Genomic DNA, 18193 nt, shown 5'->3' with positions numbered 1-18193 from the left:
TTTTTTGTTGTCATTGGACAAAAATTGCATACTGACCTTTCAGCATGTTATAGTTCAACAATTAGACTTTGGAACAGGTGGGTAGCACTGTCACAGTTAGAAGGTTTGAATCCTGTCCTGGGATCTTTCTGCGTGGAGTTTGTATGTTCTCCCCGTGCAGCGTGGGTTCTCTCCAGGTTCTCCGGCTTCCTCCCACACAGTCCAAAAACATGTTGAGGTTAATTGGTGATTCTAAATTGTCCGTAGGTGTGAATGTGAGTATGTTTGGTTGTCTGTCTCTATGTGGCCCTGTGATAGACTGACGACCAGAAAATGGACGGATGGATGGACTGACTTTGGAAAATCTAGCCCTTGACAGAAGATTTTAGCCAATCACAGTTCTTTTACCTGATCAGGTGAGATAGTATATATGGCAACAAGTCCACAACAGCAGTAGGATATAGTAGTACAATGGGTTACACCGAGGACTTTTACTCAGGGAAGTAGGGCTTGAATCCAGGGTGAAACCACAAATGAAAGCTGCTTTTAGCTTCACTTTCTTTTTTGCGGTTGGAGTAAATGTTTTAACGGTGGGAGGAAATAAAAGACAAAGGGGACGTAGCACCATGACATTGGTTTGTGGACTGTTGTTTTGCACACAGTAACACGGTAGTGACCTGTCCATCACAAGGTAGCCTTGCTGTACAACAAACCCTGCTTTCACTTTACTTTAAATGGGACCATGAGTTACAAATTGCACATAATGCAGTTTTAAAGAGACTTTAATCCAGCAATTAAGAGCGTAAACTTGTTGGGGGAATGTTTAGTAAGGTGATAAATCCAATGAGATGTAGGGTCATTTCTATATAGTCAGACTTCTTTTTGCAAACAGAGGAGTCGCCCCCTGCTGGCTGTTAGAAAGAATGCCAGTGTAAGGCACTTCCACATTGGTTTCCCTTTCCAAGCTGGAGGCTACCTCAATCTTTTATGAAGCATTATGTAACCTTTGTACAGTCTCTGGGGGACAATAAAGAGCTTCAGGGAGAGGGATGTACACTTTCAGATTTTGATTTTTGTTTGCTTCCTTTTCAATATTTCTACCTACTGCAGCTTTAGTGATTCTATATAGCTGATTAAATCAATTTGCATTGAGGACTCGTGTTTGATTAATGCTGAAAATCATCCAGAAGTCTGATTTCAGACTTGTTGCTTTCTGTTTCGCTGTCTTGACTTCTAGAATGATACCTTACTTTAGTCTGGCAGATGCCCCACCCTTGTCAGGTGTATGGAAACACTGGATGGAACACCTCTGGCTTCACATGCTAACGCTGAACTTCCTCATGTAAGCTCTGAAATGCTGATGTGAACAAAGAGCGAAGCAGGAGGAATAAGCATTCCATCTTTTGAGAGCAGATGTATGTGACGGTAACCTGAAAAGAAGAACAAGATTTGGGTTTGAATTGGTTTAAAACATGGTTGTGCTGATTATGCAGGCATCCGGCGTTAGATGTAACACTTCATCTAGGTAGCAGTAGGATGTGACAGTGGTGTTCTGTATGCTCTGCTCCACTTGTAGAAGAAGTAGTCAGATCTTTTACTTAAGTATAAGTACTAATAAAGCAATGTAGAAACACTTGATTACAAAAACAAAGTCTTAAGCTGCTAATGCTTAAATAAGTATTAGCAGCAAAAAGTAAAAGGTTCTAGTTTGGTCCATCTGACTGAAATATCATTATATGTGACATCATTTCATAATTGATAGATGAGCATCAGTGTGTCGACACCATTTTACTGAAGGTTTAATTTTCTTTATATCCATCTCATATATGGGGACAGCAGATTCATCTGAAGGCTCATTTCATGATAAATGGGAGAAGAAAGAAGAAAAAATAAGGTCTGATTTACCAATCTGTTTTTAGTTCTTCTCTTCTACTTCTCTGTCAGATATTGGCTCATTTAAACATGTATATACACGACCATGTGAGAAGTTTAGAGGGGGGAGAAAAACTGTAGTTAGGCTCAAATTACAGATGTTTCTTAACATTTGTAATTTGAGCCTAACTACACTCTGTTTTTGTAAGATGCCAAAAAAGTTTGAAATCTTTGCTTTAATCTATGTGTAGTGTTTGAATCTTCTTCTTGAAAGTGACTAAAGCTGTGAGATAAATGCAGTGGAGTAGAAAGTAAATATAAAGTAGTAGTAATAAAGTAGCTTAAAATGGAAATTCCCAAGTTAAGTACAAACACCTGAAGGTTGTACCTCAGTGTAAAACTACTGTGAAGGTGCTTTCCGCCATCGCTCCGCTTACCTGCTTGGATGCATGTAAAGGGAAGAGTGAACTGTCCGATGAAGTCGTTCCTGGACGCCTTGTCGTAGTCCTCCACCTGAAAGCGAACCAGCGCCAGCTCGGGAGTGTGGATGACAAAATTTAGAGTTTCATTCCACACTGGGTTAAAACCTGCAGGTAGAGGGCAGCAGAGGACCGGAAATAACCAACTGGGCTGTGACTTTTTACATCCTAACTCACACCACTTTTTCCCACTAATCATATCTTCTGAGCATCTCTGCAAGTGAAATACTGAATATTCTCTCACCATTGTTGTTAATGTGACTGGTCTCTTCTTTGGCCTGGTCCTGTGGAACACCATAGATCTCCACTCTGACCAGTGGGTCCACAATAGAGCCCTCTTTCTGGTTCACCTTTGGCAGCTGTTGCCCACTTATCACCTGACACACACATACATACTTTCATGTTAAATAAAGAACTAGTTTTCTGTAGCAGCCACTACAATCCCCAACCATCTTGACTGTCATGTAGTTTCCTACCTGTATGGATAAGCGAAGCGGTTTGTAGCCTTGCCGCCCCTCAGGCTTCTCTGAGCTGAACTGAGAGCTGGCGTCTCTCATGAAGTCTGGCTTGAGGACGAAACCGCAGCAGCCGTTCTGCCTGAACAGCCCGTCGTTCAGATCCATTTCCAGACCGGCTGTCTGGAAGTTCAGAGCCACTTTTCGGAAAGAGATGGAGGAGAAATAATGAAATTTACTGCGCCTGACTGCATCACGTTACTTCCCAGACTTAGAATCTATTTATCTATCAATATTAAATCGCAGAAGACTTTAATCCAGAGCAGATGTCACCAATGTGAGGCCATGTGACAGGATGCGTCTGTCCTGTCGAACTCTATCAGCTACATGGGGGAGGCACTGCAGACGGAGGTGGGAGCAGCAGTGAGGATCTGCACTAAGGCAATTATTCCTTAATATACAGTCATAAAGGCGACAGTAGATGTACATGCATTTTAATGTGGTTGTGTGAGAAACCTTTGGTGTAATTTCCAGACTCAAATTGCTGTATTTGGCATTTATGAGGCAGAGCTGCAAGATTTAACACACTTTTGTACTTGTTGTTCACTATTAAAATAACTACCTATTTTGATTGAAAAATAAAAAATAAATAAATATTGCTTTGAGTCATTTTTCAGCTTCTTAAATTTGAACATTTTCTGATTTTTCACTATATTTTAGTAAACTGAAACAAAATGTTTTATAATGTCATGAGAAATACCAATCAACATTTGAAACCAAACGAGACATCTGTGATTTTAGATGAAGCGTTTTGTTTAACCAGCAGAGGGCAACGTCCTGCTCACCGATCTGACAGCCCACGGTCCACATCTCCTGCGGGTTGTAGTTGGAGGAGTCGGTCCTGAGGCCGCTGGGGTAGATCCTGCTCAGCTGCCGTGCGTTGTACTGAACAAAGTCTGTCCCTGGAGAAAGATTTGAAGAGTGTAATGTACTTTCTACAGCATGAACGCAGAGAAATCTACCTGCCCCTTCACCTGTAGCTCAAATGCAGCTATAATTATTGTAATGATATAGTCACATACACTGTATTGCACATGCATGAACATCACAGTCATTAGCGCCAGTTCACTTACCTGCTTCCTTAGCGAGCTTCTTGGCCTTGGATTCAGAGAATGAAGACATCTCGTAGCATTTGGCGTGAGACCGAGCGTGCTCAAAGCCATGAAAATGCACGCTTTTGCAGTAAACCACCAGGTCTGACAGCTCCCGGGACAGTTTGGATTTCTGTCAAAGGGGGAAAATAAAACACAGCACTAGTTAACAAATAAATCCTAATCCTAATCCTCAAAGCTGCTACTACTACGACTACTACTACTACTAATAATAATGATAATAACAATATAATAATAACAATAATAATATAATAACTGCACGAAACAACACAACTACAACCAAGTGTGAAAAAAATCTGAAATTGTTCTAAAAAAATAAACAGCACAAACTACTGACTGCCCACTATAGGCTTAGATGCTCATTGCATTTATATATTGTACTGGGGACAGTCCTATTTTTTAACCTATTCATTCATTCATTCATTTGTTGATTTGATCTTAACCTTTCTCATATGCTATGACAAATGTTGTGTGCTTAATTTGTGTATCATCTTTTTAAAATGCTTTTTTAAAATTGTCATCTTTTAAAAATCACATTTAAAAAGTCAACCTTGATTTATATGATGTCAATACAGTATATTAGCAGTTTTATATAAGTTCAGTAATTCAGGTAATTATAACTTTATTGCATTTGTTCAGACTCAATCAACTTTATTTGTACCTCGTTTGACAAAAAATAGTCTGCACTAACTTTTTGCACTAATTGGTTGCAGTTATTTTTCTAGCCATGAACAAACTACCAGATAATTATGTCTTTATTTCTTATTTTTTACCACTAAATTTGCCTGCAATGCAAAGATGGTATTGTACAAATTAACAGGAAAATATTGTTCTATTACCACTCTATAATTTACATGATTTCATCATTACAATAAAAGGTTAAGGATGGAGTGCATCGCCTCAACAAAGACGTGGCTTCTTTATTGTCTTTAGTATCTAATTACAGGCCACAGCTAAGAATTTGTAGCACAATGTTTAGAATTCCCTTGATTTCTCTCTCTGTGTCTCATCAACTCTAATCAGATTATTCAAGGCAACAAATGCTTCCAGGTGATCTCTCACTGCGCTGCAGGGAAATGCTGCACAGGACAGTTCATTGAAAATTAACACTCCCTAAGAAGCACTTTGAAGAAAATGTGTCCCTGGTTAACTTCTCCAGTAAATACAAAGTGTATAACTACATATGTTCATACTTGGCTGAGAAAAACATTGGATGCTGTTTCTCACTTCACTTTCTTTGTTGTGTATCTTTTAAATATCAGTGTCCTGTTTCTTTCCACTATTTCCCGTCTTTAAGTCCAGTGTCGCCTCTCTGTCTCTCCTGTCCAGATATCATTCAGCATCTCTGCTTTCTGTCTTTCTTCACCCCCTCTCTGAGATAAACTGAACAACTCTAACAATGCTGCAAGAAACAAAATCTCTCCTGTAAAAAAAACAGGGTAAGATCAAGAAACTGACACGTCACCAAGTACATGTACCTTGTCCTTCTTGTTCTCAGCAGGTGGATCTTCTGTGCAGGGGCTGTCGCCATCACCGTTGGCCATCTCCTCGTCATCGCTTACTTCATCTGTCAGGGTTTCATCGAGACACTTTTCAAGACCACCAATCTTCTTGGCTTTCAGCAAAATCTTTCCCTTCAGTTCCTGTAATGAGAACCAATGGAATGGTGAGAGTCTACATGTGGTGCCCACTGGTTTGTTTTATCTGTAGCCTTTTGCTGTTCATTTGAAAGTGAGATGAGGAAGTCTGATCAGTTTAATTTGATACAATCACATAGAGAAATCCAAACTGTTCCCAATTGTCAGCAGAAATCACAGAGTTTTGGAATGTGGGTTGGAAGAGCAAAACAAACAGAAAACTAAGATGTCTTCAGCACCCAGACTGCTGGTGAAGATGTTCCATCTTCCCACATTGTGTTGTCTCCTAACTAAATGCAGCATTGTAACTCTATTTAATTGGTTGGATCCTCAGTGGAACTCCTCAAAGCATTTATATGCCATTACTTCAAGTTAGCATTGATTGTCCTAAGTGCTCTAATGGAGAAGAGTTTGGAACTTATACTAGTGCTTTTATGATCAATGCGTGATGGATAACAAGACACAGTCTGACCATCAGTCTTTCAAATGTCTCTGTCCAAAGTTTCTCTTGGATAAATCAGAGTTTTGATTTAAATTGTCCTTTTCTTCATCACTGAATGTAACAGAACTATTTAACAGTATGAGTGATACCTGAACATCGTCAGATTTTACAACTGCAAAATGCAAACAGAGAGCCACCTTCCTGAGATGAAACACGGCAGCGCTGCCAGTGGTTCGGCTGGCCTTTGAGTTAAGTGCTAAGTGTTTACCATCAATTTAGTGTGTTAGCATGTTAACATTCGCTACATTAGCAATACCATAACTGGCCATGGAGTGTAGAGTAGTTTTACTGTGTTTGAGCAAAGTTGTAGGTGAGCTGGTGTGCTCAAGCTGCAGCAATTCAGGAGTCGTGAATGAAGAGAAAGGCAGGGATGTCATAGATCTGCACATTATAGAGGAAACAGCAGCATAAAGTTACAACTAAGCCACTTTTTTTGGCAAAAAAGGATTATGCTCAGGAAGAAATATGTAACTTTGAGGCACGGAGACGAGTTTTTGGTTGAATCAATGATCTGAGAGAGATTTTCGTTGATGAAGGTAAAGGAAGGGACGCAACAGACTGAATGAAGTCAAACAAGACACACAGACTAAATAATTATTCACCAAAAAACAATCTCAAGAAGAAAAAAGACCCAGATGAGCTACATTAACATGTCTATGTTAGGGTATTTACAATAAACTGACTCTTTGTTGTGGAGGGATTATTACACAGGCCTAGAGATAAAGATATACAAAACTGATAGAAACTGCTAAAGATCTTTGTCAGGCTGGGGGTCTTCTCTGTGAAAAGGAGGATATCTGGCCACTTCCTTGTCCATAGGCCCATTATATCATAAGCTCTCCATGTTGCTTTGTTTTTGAATGGTAATGAAAAATGACAAATGACTTTCAGGGTTGATTGACTGTCAAGACAAAGCATCTTGTGATACTTCATGAGTCCCAGGGTGCTTCCCCCTGCACATATGGCTGAAAATAACTGAACTCAGACAGATTCCAACCTGTGGAGAAGGGAGCTGTTGAGGGACCTGTCCATCCAGCAGGGTGGTCAGCAGCGTGTCGCCCAGGATTTGGCTGAGGTGTCGAGCCATGACGGTCTGCTGCTCCACGCCACAGTGGTTCTCCAGAGACAGGATGACGGGGAAGTCCGACGCCTAGCAAACAGATGAGACACAATGATCTTCAAAAGAGCAAGGGGCCGTGTGTTTTTGGTTTTTATAAGTATTAAAAATGCTTGCAAAATCAACTGTAAAAGTCATTACAAGCATTTTCCATTAACTACAAGTTTCCAGAATCCTCCACAACAGTTTCTTCATCAGATCTTCCCAAAGCTGACTTGGAAAGTTTGAGTGGGATAAAACAGAGAAGTGGAGAAGTTCCTGGTTGCTTTCCATCTGGGTCAGTCAACAGGGGTACATGTGATTCCAGAGGCAGGGAAGGTTACCAACTACTCCATCTGGGCTTTACTCTTCTCTGGGCACACGCACAGCACCAGGCTTGTAAATTATGTCTGTGCTCAAGGGTTTGTTTGTTCTGTCCCAAAAACACATTTTTGCAGTTACTGTCAGTGGTGAGGAGCCATGCGTCACTGTTTTTTTTTGTTGTTGTTGTTTTTTGTCTAGGTTTTCGGTATCTGTGTCAGTGAATATGGTGGCTACTCCAACACATTAGAGGTTAATGGAATTTCATTACTGTTCTGTGGTTTATTCCCATTAACACTGTGCCCATTGTTCTGGATAAACAGCAGACTATTTCTTCTGTTTCAGAGCAAACAGTGATGTGTACAGATTACTTAAAAAGACTGGAAAATTGGTTCTGGCGAGACTTAACTGGACTGCATGGCTGCATACCAGCAGAGGGGAAAGATAAAATCTATGTATTAGGGTGAGCCAGATGTTTATAACACACAGAGCTTCGCGTGCTGCCCACCTTGAAGGCGTAGTCTTTGACCGTTGAAACAACATCTTTGAAAAGGATTTTTGAAGTCAGAGTGTGGCCGTGATATACAACAGGCTCCCCATCGCTGCCATCCCAGCAGTCCACCTCTACACAGCGGCAGCCTCTCTTCAGGGCCCTACACACAGACAAACACATATATGTTTAATTTAACACATAAACGAACGCTTCAGTGTTACACATCCATCGATGAATGTTCAGAAAAAGCTATGTCACATAAGACTTAAGTGTATGTTGGGAAATACATTAAAACCCTCTTGTGTAGCTCTATAAAAAGTCAAATAGATTTTCTTTTTAGTTTAGTAACTTTTCATCTCTCACTATATTGATTTTTGACATCCTTTAGTGCAGGGGTGTCAAACTCTGGCCCGCAGGCCAAATTTGGCCCGCTTTGTAATTATATTTGGCCCGCGAGACAATACCAAATGACTACTAGAGCTGCCCCCGGTATTATACTGTACAACGCATTCACCGATAATACTACAAATCCCAGAATGCCCTGTTGTTGTTTTGGCGCGTCAATCAGGACAGGACCCAGAAACTCCCTCTCCTCTGTGACAGTAGGCATAGCGACTTCACACTACAACTGTCACTGTGCCATTGATGTGTTTTTTTATTTATAATTTGATTTTGCATGTCTCCACTATTAAGTTATATATAATGTATGGGAATAAGCGTTGCTTGTTCCATATTCAATGTTAAAGCAAAATTTGTTTCGGTCCATATTGAAAGGATCATTTGTTCAATGTTGGCCCACAACTTTGTTCAGGTTTTAAATTTTGGCCCACTGTGTTTTTGAGATTGACACCCCTGCTTTAGTGGTGTCGTTTAATCCCTCTGGCTGTCATTTAATTGTCTTCCTCCTGTGTTTGCCCTGTGTGTGGTGTCCAGGCAGCCCTCACTGGATGTACGCCTCCAAGCTGCTCTGCCCTCGCAGCTGGTCCTCCAGGAGGTAGGTGTTGTGCGAGGAGGAGATGAAGTAGTGGCTGAGCGGCTGGCTCATGTCCTGGTGAAGATTCCGATGCTCTGGATTAAATATGGAGCCCTCCTGTGAGCACAGGTACATCTGGAAGCCATCTAAGGACATGGCGCCTTGCTTCATGGCTGCACAGGGAGTGATGCAGATGGAGGTTACGATACAGAGGCGGTATTTATCAGGCTGCTAAAGGCATTGCTATTACTCCTACTAAAATAAAAAAGTATATGAATAAAAAGGGACTAGAAATAATAACCTGGGAAGAATATAGTACTTTTTATTATTATCATTTGAGCAGTTAATATGATGCTACAGCAGAATTTCTTTTCTCTTTTTTTTCTTTTTAACAGTGAAGATGAATGAGAATAAATGTGACACTGACTTTATTTGCAATCACTGCTAAAGTATCTGTATTGTCTGCACTTACACGTGGTACAACTCTCTTATATAATTATACGATTTTTCTTGTGCAAAATGGTGAAAGAAGATTAATGATCCTTGACTTAAGAAAAAGTACCAATAACACACTGTGAAAATATCCACTGCAAGTAAAAGTCCCGCATTGTAACAGTTAATTAAAGGTATGTAAGTATTATTAGCAAAATGTATTTAAAGTATCAAAAATAAAAAGTACTTGCTCTGTAGGAAGTTTTTCTATTATTCTATTTTTATAGACTTAATTTACTATATTTTCTAACTTGTTGTGATTTGGCATTTTTCTTTGTGTTGCTGTAACAAGGTAATTTCCCAGGTCTGGGATAAATAAAGTATTTCTATTCTATTCTAAAATGCCCACTACGATGCTTTTGGATTAATATTTCTACTGTAGTTATGTGTATGTTGCATTCTAGTGCTGACAGTCAAAAATACGAAGGAACAAATATTCAATTTCGTGCAGCACTAGTCTGTACAGTCATGGTTCCCAGAGGATGCAGCCCACTGAGTTTGGTGATCCTCTAAACTTTTCTCTTCCACCACAGCGGGTTGATCACTGGTTTTAAATGCAACATCTTAACAATCATCAGATGGATTACAACTGACTTTTGTACAGATACCTAAAGTCCCTTGAGGACAGAGTCCAAAGACTTTGATAATCTTAGCAAATTAACAAATTTTATTCTGATCAGGTTGAATTATATGTTTTCTTTAGTTCATTAGCACATTTCAGCACAATAACACACTAAAATATGACTGTAAAAATGACCTACTAAACATCAGCATGATCGCATTGTCACTATGAGTATATTTCTGTTTACATTAATCTGAAACAATAGCTGTGCCAAAGCTATAGCAGCTGCAGACTATTTTCTTTGTTAGTGTAAAAGTGCGAAAAAAAAAGTGCAAAAGCTAATATATCAGGAAGAGTTTCACTTGTTTATAAAGAACTCTGAGCACAACTGCACAAGTTTCAGTGTGAAGATAATCACATAAATCACGTGTGGCTGCTTTTTATGGCAGTTGTGCAACTGAACAACGCCTCTTGAGATTCTGTCTGTCCTCAAAATGTGTGCATGACTGAGATATGAGATTGCTTCGCCGTCACCATGGTTACCCGTCTCAGAAGGTTCATAGCGGTCGATGAGCTCCTTGGCGTGGCGGGCGCTCTGCTCTCCCTCATGTTGTTCCATCCTCAGGAAGCTCTCCAGCTCTTCCAACATCAGCTTCTCTCCATCTCCGGAGTAGTCCTGGAACACCTTCCACACTTCATCCCTCTGAGTCAGCATCTTATAGAAGCAGACAAACTGCTCGATTTCCAAAGAGCCACTTTCTGACTTGTCAGCCATCTGCAGAAATAATGGAAGGGTCTTACACTTTTTGCATTTGTTTAAATAAAGCATCAATTCAAAAACATATTTCATCTTTTATTTGTCATATTTTGGTCTCAGAATATGCTGTGAAGTTAGAAAAAGGCTGGAAAAAGTAATCAAACTGAGTAATTAAATCAAAACCCTACCGTGAAGAGATGGAGAGCATGCTCTTCATTCATGTCTACGTTCATCATCTTCAGCAGCTTCTTCACTTCTTTAAAGGTCATCTTCCCGTCTTTGTTCTTGTCAGCTTTCTGAAACCAGTCCCAGACCCACCTGAGAGCACGCTGAGGAAAACTCCAGCAAAGACATATTGTGGAATAAAAACTCAGACCTAAAGAAAGCTATTTTCCCATTTAGAACAATGCTAATACTCCCACTAATGTAAAAGGAAAGAATGGTTTTCATTTTCAGACAGACTACTTGGAGCTTTGTTTAGAGAAGAAAAGGGGTGAGCCTGTATCTGATGTTACCCAACACCAGAATAAACACTGCTGTTTTTCATAAAATTCCTAACTCTGTGAGCGGCTGTGGTCAAAGGATACTGGTCCAGCCTCTCCTTCTCACCCATTGTCTGAGCTTTATGGATCAGCTTGCGCACTCCCCGAATCCAGGCCTGGGCCTCCTCTGGGGTGTCGGCCACGAGGTCCAGGTTGCCTTGGCGACCGTGAAACACCAAGGTAAAGCAGAGGTCAGCAGGGAACTCCTCAGCGATGCTCAGCAGGACCTCCGACTGATGGCCCTCGCGCACAACCTCCAACTCCGTCACTGAGACTGAGATATGATCAGAATGGTCACGATAAAGAAATGGTTCAGTGTTAGGAGATTTATACTACTTTAATGCATTGATGTGCAGGTAGTTTGAAGGTTTGTAGTGGAAAGTTTTGCAAAAGTAAGCCCAATTCCTGGCACTTTGTGGTGTCCTCTCTAAACCAGAGAAAGATTTACCACAGTCAGAGGTTTCATCACTTTACATTTGTTATCTTAGTGTGCTTTTGTTTCTTGTTTTGTTTTTTTTGTTTTTTTAAAATTATAAATCCCGTCACAATTTTTGCAAATCTTGAATAACACCTATAAAATATATTTCTATTACAGTCACAGTTACAGTAATTTGTATATGTACTCATCTGTAATGCATTAATTTGTCATGGTAGCCATTAGAAATGTCTTCCTTGTGTTGTGAGATGATAAGGGTTGGGCTGTCTGTATAGAATCTCAGTCACCCATGTCATTGTAATCCTGGTGCTTTGAGAAAAATAAATTAGACTGGACTTTTTGGCTCTTAAAGACCGTTCTTGAGGTTTTCATTTTCACTCCCAAATCACATGGCCTGACAATGACCCAGGAGTCACATGACTCAAGTGTTAATGGTAGTGAAACTGCTTGGGAGGAAACTCAGGACTGCATTATAAGTACCCGATACGTGATGTTATTGACCTCTTCCTCTATTTAGAGGTGGCTGCTCCACTTTAATTTCTTCCTCAAATCATCTCTGTCCAAAATGTGAGCATCACTGTCCTTAAAGGAGGTTTTTCTTTGTGCTTTATATGCAGGTGGACTGCTGAGGAGTTTGCTCCTTTGTGTTAGGCCATGCACTTGTGGAGTCTTCCCTTTCCAGACAGCTTCACAACCACCATGAGTCATGCAAGTTTTGGGTCGTTAACTGGGAGCCATGCGATTTGAGTATGAGAATAAATAACAAGCACTCCACGTCGGTCAGTCATAACTGAGGAAGCCTCTTGGATGAGAGGTGAAACATTTTCAAGGACCAAACTAAAAGTCCATTTGCTTTCTGCTGAAGCACTTAGGATAAGGCTGGGCTGGAAACCACTGTGTATGTGGACCTGCAAGGCACATCGCTTTTATGCTGCACAATGGATGTTTGAATTTCTAGGGAGACCAGTGGGAAAGATTTGTTACCATAATCACTGCTTATGAAGTGAACCTTGGGAATTTTGGGTTTCTTTAATGGCTGAGGTCACGAGGCAGCAGCCTGTTTTGCCCAGTTGGTAATTTTAGACTTGGTAGTAAATTTATAAGGGACTCCATTGTACTGTGATAAGCTTCTCAAAGCAACTGTTCAACTCATCACACTTATTTGCTTTCTTGTTAAGAGGTAGATGACCAGACTCCCAGCCATTAGATAGCTGTAAACATCTTGTTAATATGGTAAAGGAAAGAGGGTTTTTGTTTTGCCAGAGAGGAAATGTTGTTGTGTTCAAGTTTGCTTCGTTCAAGGATTTATTTATTTATTTTTGCATTTTGCCTTTATTGAATAGATTACAGTAGAAGATTAGACAGGAAGTGACTAGGAGAGAGGGAGATTCAACAGCCTTGACTAGAGACGTTGGGGGAACATGTTATGGATCTTAACCATTAGACTACTACAATAACCCTAAATTCACAAGCTGGTAAACTGACCCCAAGGAACACCACCCTGAGATACAGTATGCACAGATTAGCCACAACATCAAAACCACTGAAAGATTAAGTAAACAACACTGATTTGTTAGAATGCAATGTTCTGCTGGGAATGGGAATTCATATGGATGTTACTTTGACACGTACCACCCAACTAAACATTGATTTTTTTTTGCAGACCAAACACCCTCCTCAATGGTACCAGTGCTTCCTAACAGCAGTGACCTCCCCTAGCAGGACATCACAATCTGCCACATCACAAAAACTGCTCAGGAATCACTTGATGAACCCAGCAAAGAGCTCCAGACATCGACCTAGCCTCCAACCCTTGTAGATCCCAACGTGATTGAGCATCCACAGGATGCACCTTCATGAGGGCTTCATCCCACAACCCACAGGGCCCAAAGTCTCTGCTGCAGCATATACAATCTTAAGCAGCTAGTTTTAAGATTGTGGCTGATCTGTGCAATATGGCTTTGTTTATTCAGACATTACCAGGGCAGATCATACGAATAAACAAAGGGCTACTATGTTTGTACATTCATCTAAGCAGAGATATATACATGCTTCTACACTCACAGGTGGAGTGACCTCTGCCGGCCCATCTGGACTTGTACCAGATTGTCAGGCCGTCCTCCAGAAGGCGGAAATGCCGTTGTTTCTTCCAGGATCGAGACTTGACTTTCCTCAGAGTAGACCCTGCCATCATCACCTTCACATCTGGATCATCTTGGATGCCTGCACAAAGGTCACAAACAAATCATACCATAGACACGACACTATTGGATTATTTCTCCTTCGACAAATTCAGTTAGAGCTTTTCAATGTAACATGATTCTCAACTTTCTGTCAATTGTAAAATCATAATTTACACATCCGCAGTCGGAGTGAATAACATTTACTCACGTGAACCTTCAGGATCCATTTCTATCCTTGACACATGCCAGTGGAAATATGCTGCTAAAAAGAAGCAGATGTCAGTGAATTCGTTGTTCCAAATACTTCTCCCTGAATCCAAACTAAATACATTTTGCAAAAGTTCTATGCTAACCCAACAACTTCATAAACTAAGTATTAATCATAACAGGATAATGTTTATCTTCACTTGTACTCAGAGAGCTTGCTGTGGGTCTGATTCATAAAGATATACAAAGTCAGTCCGGCTCTTTCTTATTCAACCCTGAGCTGGTTTGTCGGAGCAGTTGGTTCAGGATATCGTGAAGGGAATCTTGAGAGATTTCCCTGCTGATCCAGGAATGTGAAACGTCCAGGCAGCCCATAAAATAACCACAACCACTCTGCTGTGTTGTGGTGTAAACAGCTGGGCAGCAGGATGATGATGATGAGAGGAGAATACTTATTGTTAGTTTTAGCTGTTAGGATTTGGGTTCAAAGCTTTGTGTTGGCAGGAATCTGCTCAGCTCAAGTGTACCTGAGCAAAATATTGAATCCAGCAGCCCTGTCAGCCTGTACCTATAGAGCAGACTTGATTTAACTGCATCAGTATGTTGAGAAACACGAGCCAGCGCGTAAATCTCGATTCGGTGACGGCATTAATCTTTACTCTTTCATTAGCTGGAAGAGGAGAGGCGAGTGCAGCCTGTGTGCTGACTAAGAGAAATCACACATGCTCAGCAGACTGTACGTGACTGTATGTGGCCCGATAGAAAGCAGAAGTATTTTGATTGCTATGAATGTAAAAAGTGCAAAAACACACCACTGAAAAAGCAAGTCTTCATACTTTACTATGAACAGTTCAAGCTATGTGTTTTCTCGCAACACTAGCAGTTTGGATGCACTTTTGGTCCAACTAGTAAATAGATTGGCACTAAATCAAACACAAACGTTCTTAGTGCCCTAAGGACGCACCCTACACCCTACTGACTTTGGTTGACCTCTGACTGTTTATTTTATGCACAAGATGAAGTCAGCATGTTTTAAGTAATCTCAGTTTCGACCAGTCCTTTGCTTCGTGGACTAAATGACGCAAACCTGAGGACGCTGAAAGCAAATATTAGCATGGTTACGCACTAGATTTGTGCATAAAGCTCATCTGACTCTCTCAAAATTTGAAACAGGTTTCTCCAAAGTGTTGTGAATGCTCATCCAGTGCTTTTTGGACTTGCCCCAGTCTTGAGGCGTTGGGGGGATATTTTTGGTTAAAATGGGAAAGGACCCAGTGTCTTTACTCAAAGACCTTCCCAGAGGCCGAATGCACATCAGAAAAAGCCTGATAACATCCTGACTTTTTGTGTGAGGACGACTATCTGACTCTGCTGGATATGACCCCTGGACTTTCTGATTGTCATTTATTAATCACAAAACAAATTCGTTTGGACTTGTTAATGTGTATGGTACATAACTTTAATGCACTATATAGAAGGAAACCTGTCTGCTATACCACTGTAATGCAGAGTTTATCCTACATAGAGGAATACTGTGGTGCCTAGTCATCCTCAAAGACCCCATTCAGAGCCAGGAAAACCTTGCAAAATAGGGGCTAAAAGATGCTGTGGTGACGTTTTCTGACATCTGATATCTGTGAGGTGAAGAAATGTCAATTATCTGGTATTGAATTTAGGCTGAGCAGCATTGTGTGTACCCTGTACTTTATTTTAGATTGCTTTGTTTAAACTAATTGCATTGAGAAAAAACAAAGATTTAAAGATGAAGAACAGATTAGATGAACTCAGTAAACATGTAGGCCTTCCAAAAATCTGCATTTTAGCATTTATTCAACTGTTGATACAACTCTCAGGTCAGGTTATGGTTAGCCCAAATAGAGCAAAATCTTATAGTTGTCTAAAGGTATTTAAATCTGCATACCATAAGATAATTTCTGCCCTTAGACCTTTAGTGATCATCAGGGTGTCTCAGCGTCCCAATATAGGCAGAGAAACTGACACATATTCAGACAAATGCGCTGCAGACCTGCTGCGTGTCAGTAAAAAGCTGATAGCCTCCTGCTATCGCTGCTGTTCGCTGATAAATGTGGATCAAACGTTTCCGGAGGGGAAAGGTTTTCTAACGTCTGCATAGCTGTATTCCTTTGTGACAGCTATCGTTTCCTTTCATTGTCCTCTGAAACAACAAGATCAAATCATGTGTTCTCCTTGTTTTGCTCCCCCTCGCGCCACCCCCCACCCTCGCCCCAGCTCCTCATCAAGTTTATGAGAGTTCTCACCACGGCATGACTGACGTGATGCAAGGACGGCATCTGCAGTTGCTTCACAATTCAATATCACATTCCTACCAAGAAAACAGACTGACCATGAAAGCCATGCTTGTTTTCCACAGCTATTTGCTCCACGAACTAATGAGTGCTTTTATGTTTTGAGCCACGTCAAAGACATTTTTATTTTCCATCCAACTTTTTCAGCTTTTACTCTTCAAGGGCTAGCACACCCTCTTTTAGATGCCAGACTTTTAAGCTGCAATTAGGTCACATTATGGTGTTTTATTTTAGGAGCCATGAGTCACACACAGCAACTCTGTCAGGGAGTTTGCTGACCACTAACACAGACACAGAAACATGACTCAGGGGCATAGCTGACAGTATGGCAATTGAGAATAAACAACTCTGTCAGGAAACCCAACAGTTTCTAACTTTCATCTTGTGTGCATGCTTCTAGTTCATAGTTTTAATTAGTTTTATGCAGGAATGTTCCATGCCGCCAGTGTGGTTGGATTCGTGCCCTAATATTTACTCAGGACTGCCTTTTTCCAACACACAATTATGTGAAGAATCCAACACGCAAATGTACAGGCAGTGCCAATCCAATAAAACCCACATATAACTCTAAACTGCAGCGGGGGAGGGAGGATTGTGTGCAGTAAATTAGAACCAGAGGCAGAAATATGAGACATAAGAGCATCACTTCTGCAAAGTCTCCATGCAACTAAGGAAAGTAAGGATGACTCAGGCGGACTGCAAATCAGCTTGATAGTGAAAAAAGGGTGAAACTTACCCAAAGAACAGATCGTGCCAGGGATATCGTACTTCCAGAGGTGGGTAGTCGTCAGGAGACACGCTGGTCCTGCACTCTGAGGAGAGTCCAGAGACTGCTGGCTGAGCTCAGAGCCTTAAAACACTGGGAGTGTCTAAAGGGAAACCAGGCCCAGCCTCTCTCCTCCCCGCTCTCCAGTCATACTGCTGGGAAACCTGATTCCTGTTACTGCCATGCTCCGCTCCCAGAACCACTCCTCATCTTCATCCTCTACACCCCCCCTTCCCCACCAGCCTTCCTTCCTGTCCTGCCACTCCCTCACTCCGCTATCCGCAGACCTCTCATCTGGTCAGAGTCTCTCCCCTCAGTGTGCTTCGCCTCGTGCAGTCTTGGCTCCTCTGTCATCCTCCTGCTGACTGTGGGTGCAGCGCAGGGCTCGGTGTGTCTCTCAGGTTTCTGTATCAGCACTGATAACTGCTAACACAATTGTGGGAAAAGGTTAGATGTGGACAGAAGCCAAATCATAAAACAATGAGAACTACATATTGCATATGTTGACCATCTTCTGCAGAAACAGGGCTTGAAATGTTTCACAATGTGGCTCTCTTTTCCTGAAAATACAATGACCCTGACTAAATCTGATGAGACTGAGTAAAGACTAATGACGAAGTATGCCATGTAATTTGGCAGCATGCCACATATTGTAACTTGGCAGAGAGCTTCACTGCAGTTTCTATTACACTGTCCACTCTATGTACAGTATGTTTCTCCAGTGGACCTGTGAATCACAAATAGCAACACAAAAATGGAAAGCAACACTTCCCTCAGCCCCATCTAGCTAATGTACCCTACTCTTCCATTTTCAAGGCTCCCTGGCCCAGACCTATAATGACTTTAGCTACATTAGCTCTTTTCCTCAGTAAACAGACAAAAACATCCAGTGCATACTCAGGAACATCTCCCAAAGGGATCAGATTTGCTCACAAATGGACG

At 41.1% G+C, this 18193-nt stretch overlaps 1 protein-coding gene across 2 annotated transcripts; it reads right to left on the bottom strand.

Moving 5' to 3' along the window:
* Window positions 1–745: 745 nt before the first annotated feature.
* On the bottom strand, window positions 746–17306 carry plcd4b (phospholipase C, delta 4b). Of its 2 annotated transcripts, none has more exons than XM_008302129.1 (16): window positions 17222–17306; window positions 14160–14213; window positions 13833–13991; window positions 11378–11606; window positions 10979–11108; window positions 10577–10808; window positions 8951–9152; window positions 8022–8166; window positions 7094–7246; window positions 5436–5600; window positions 3919–4069; window positions 3631–3747; window positions 2807–2985; window positions 2575–2707; window positions 2289–2438; window positions 746–1409 (listed from the first exon to the last, which is right to left on the bottom strand). In XM_008302129.1, the coding sequence occupies exons 2-16, from the start codon at window positions 14176–14178 to the stop codon at window positions 1318–1320; spliced, it is 2256 nt and encodes a 751-aa protein (XP_008300351.1). In that variant the 5' UTR covers window positions 14179–14213; window positions 17222–17306; the 3' UTR covers window positions 746–1317. The 2 variants fall into 2 exon arrangements, with proteins under 2 accessions (XP_008300351.1, XP_008300352.1); XM_008302130.1 differs by having other exon boundaries at window positions 14160–14210.
* Between the last annotated feature and the right edge of the window lie 887 nt (window positions 17307–18193).

This window comes from Stegastes partitus, unplaced genomic scaffold (genome assembly GCF_000690725.1).
Source record: "Stegastes partitus isolate 25-593 unplaced genomic scaffold, Stegastes_partitus-1.0.2 Scaffold1763, whole genome shotgun sequence".
NCBI lineage: Eukaryota > Metazoa > Chordata > Actinopteri > Pomacentridae > Stegastes > Stegastes partitus.
Note: the sequence above shows the minus strand (reverse complement) of the source record. Positions and strands in the feature narration are given on the sequence as shown.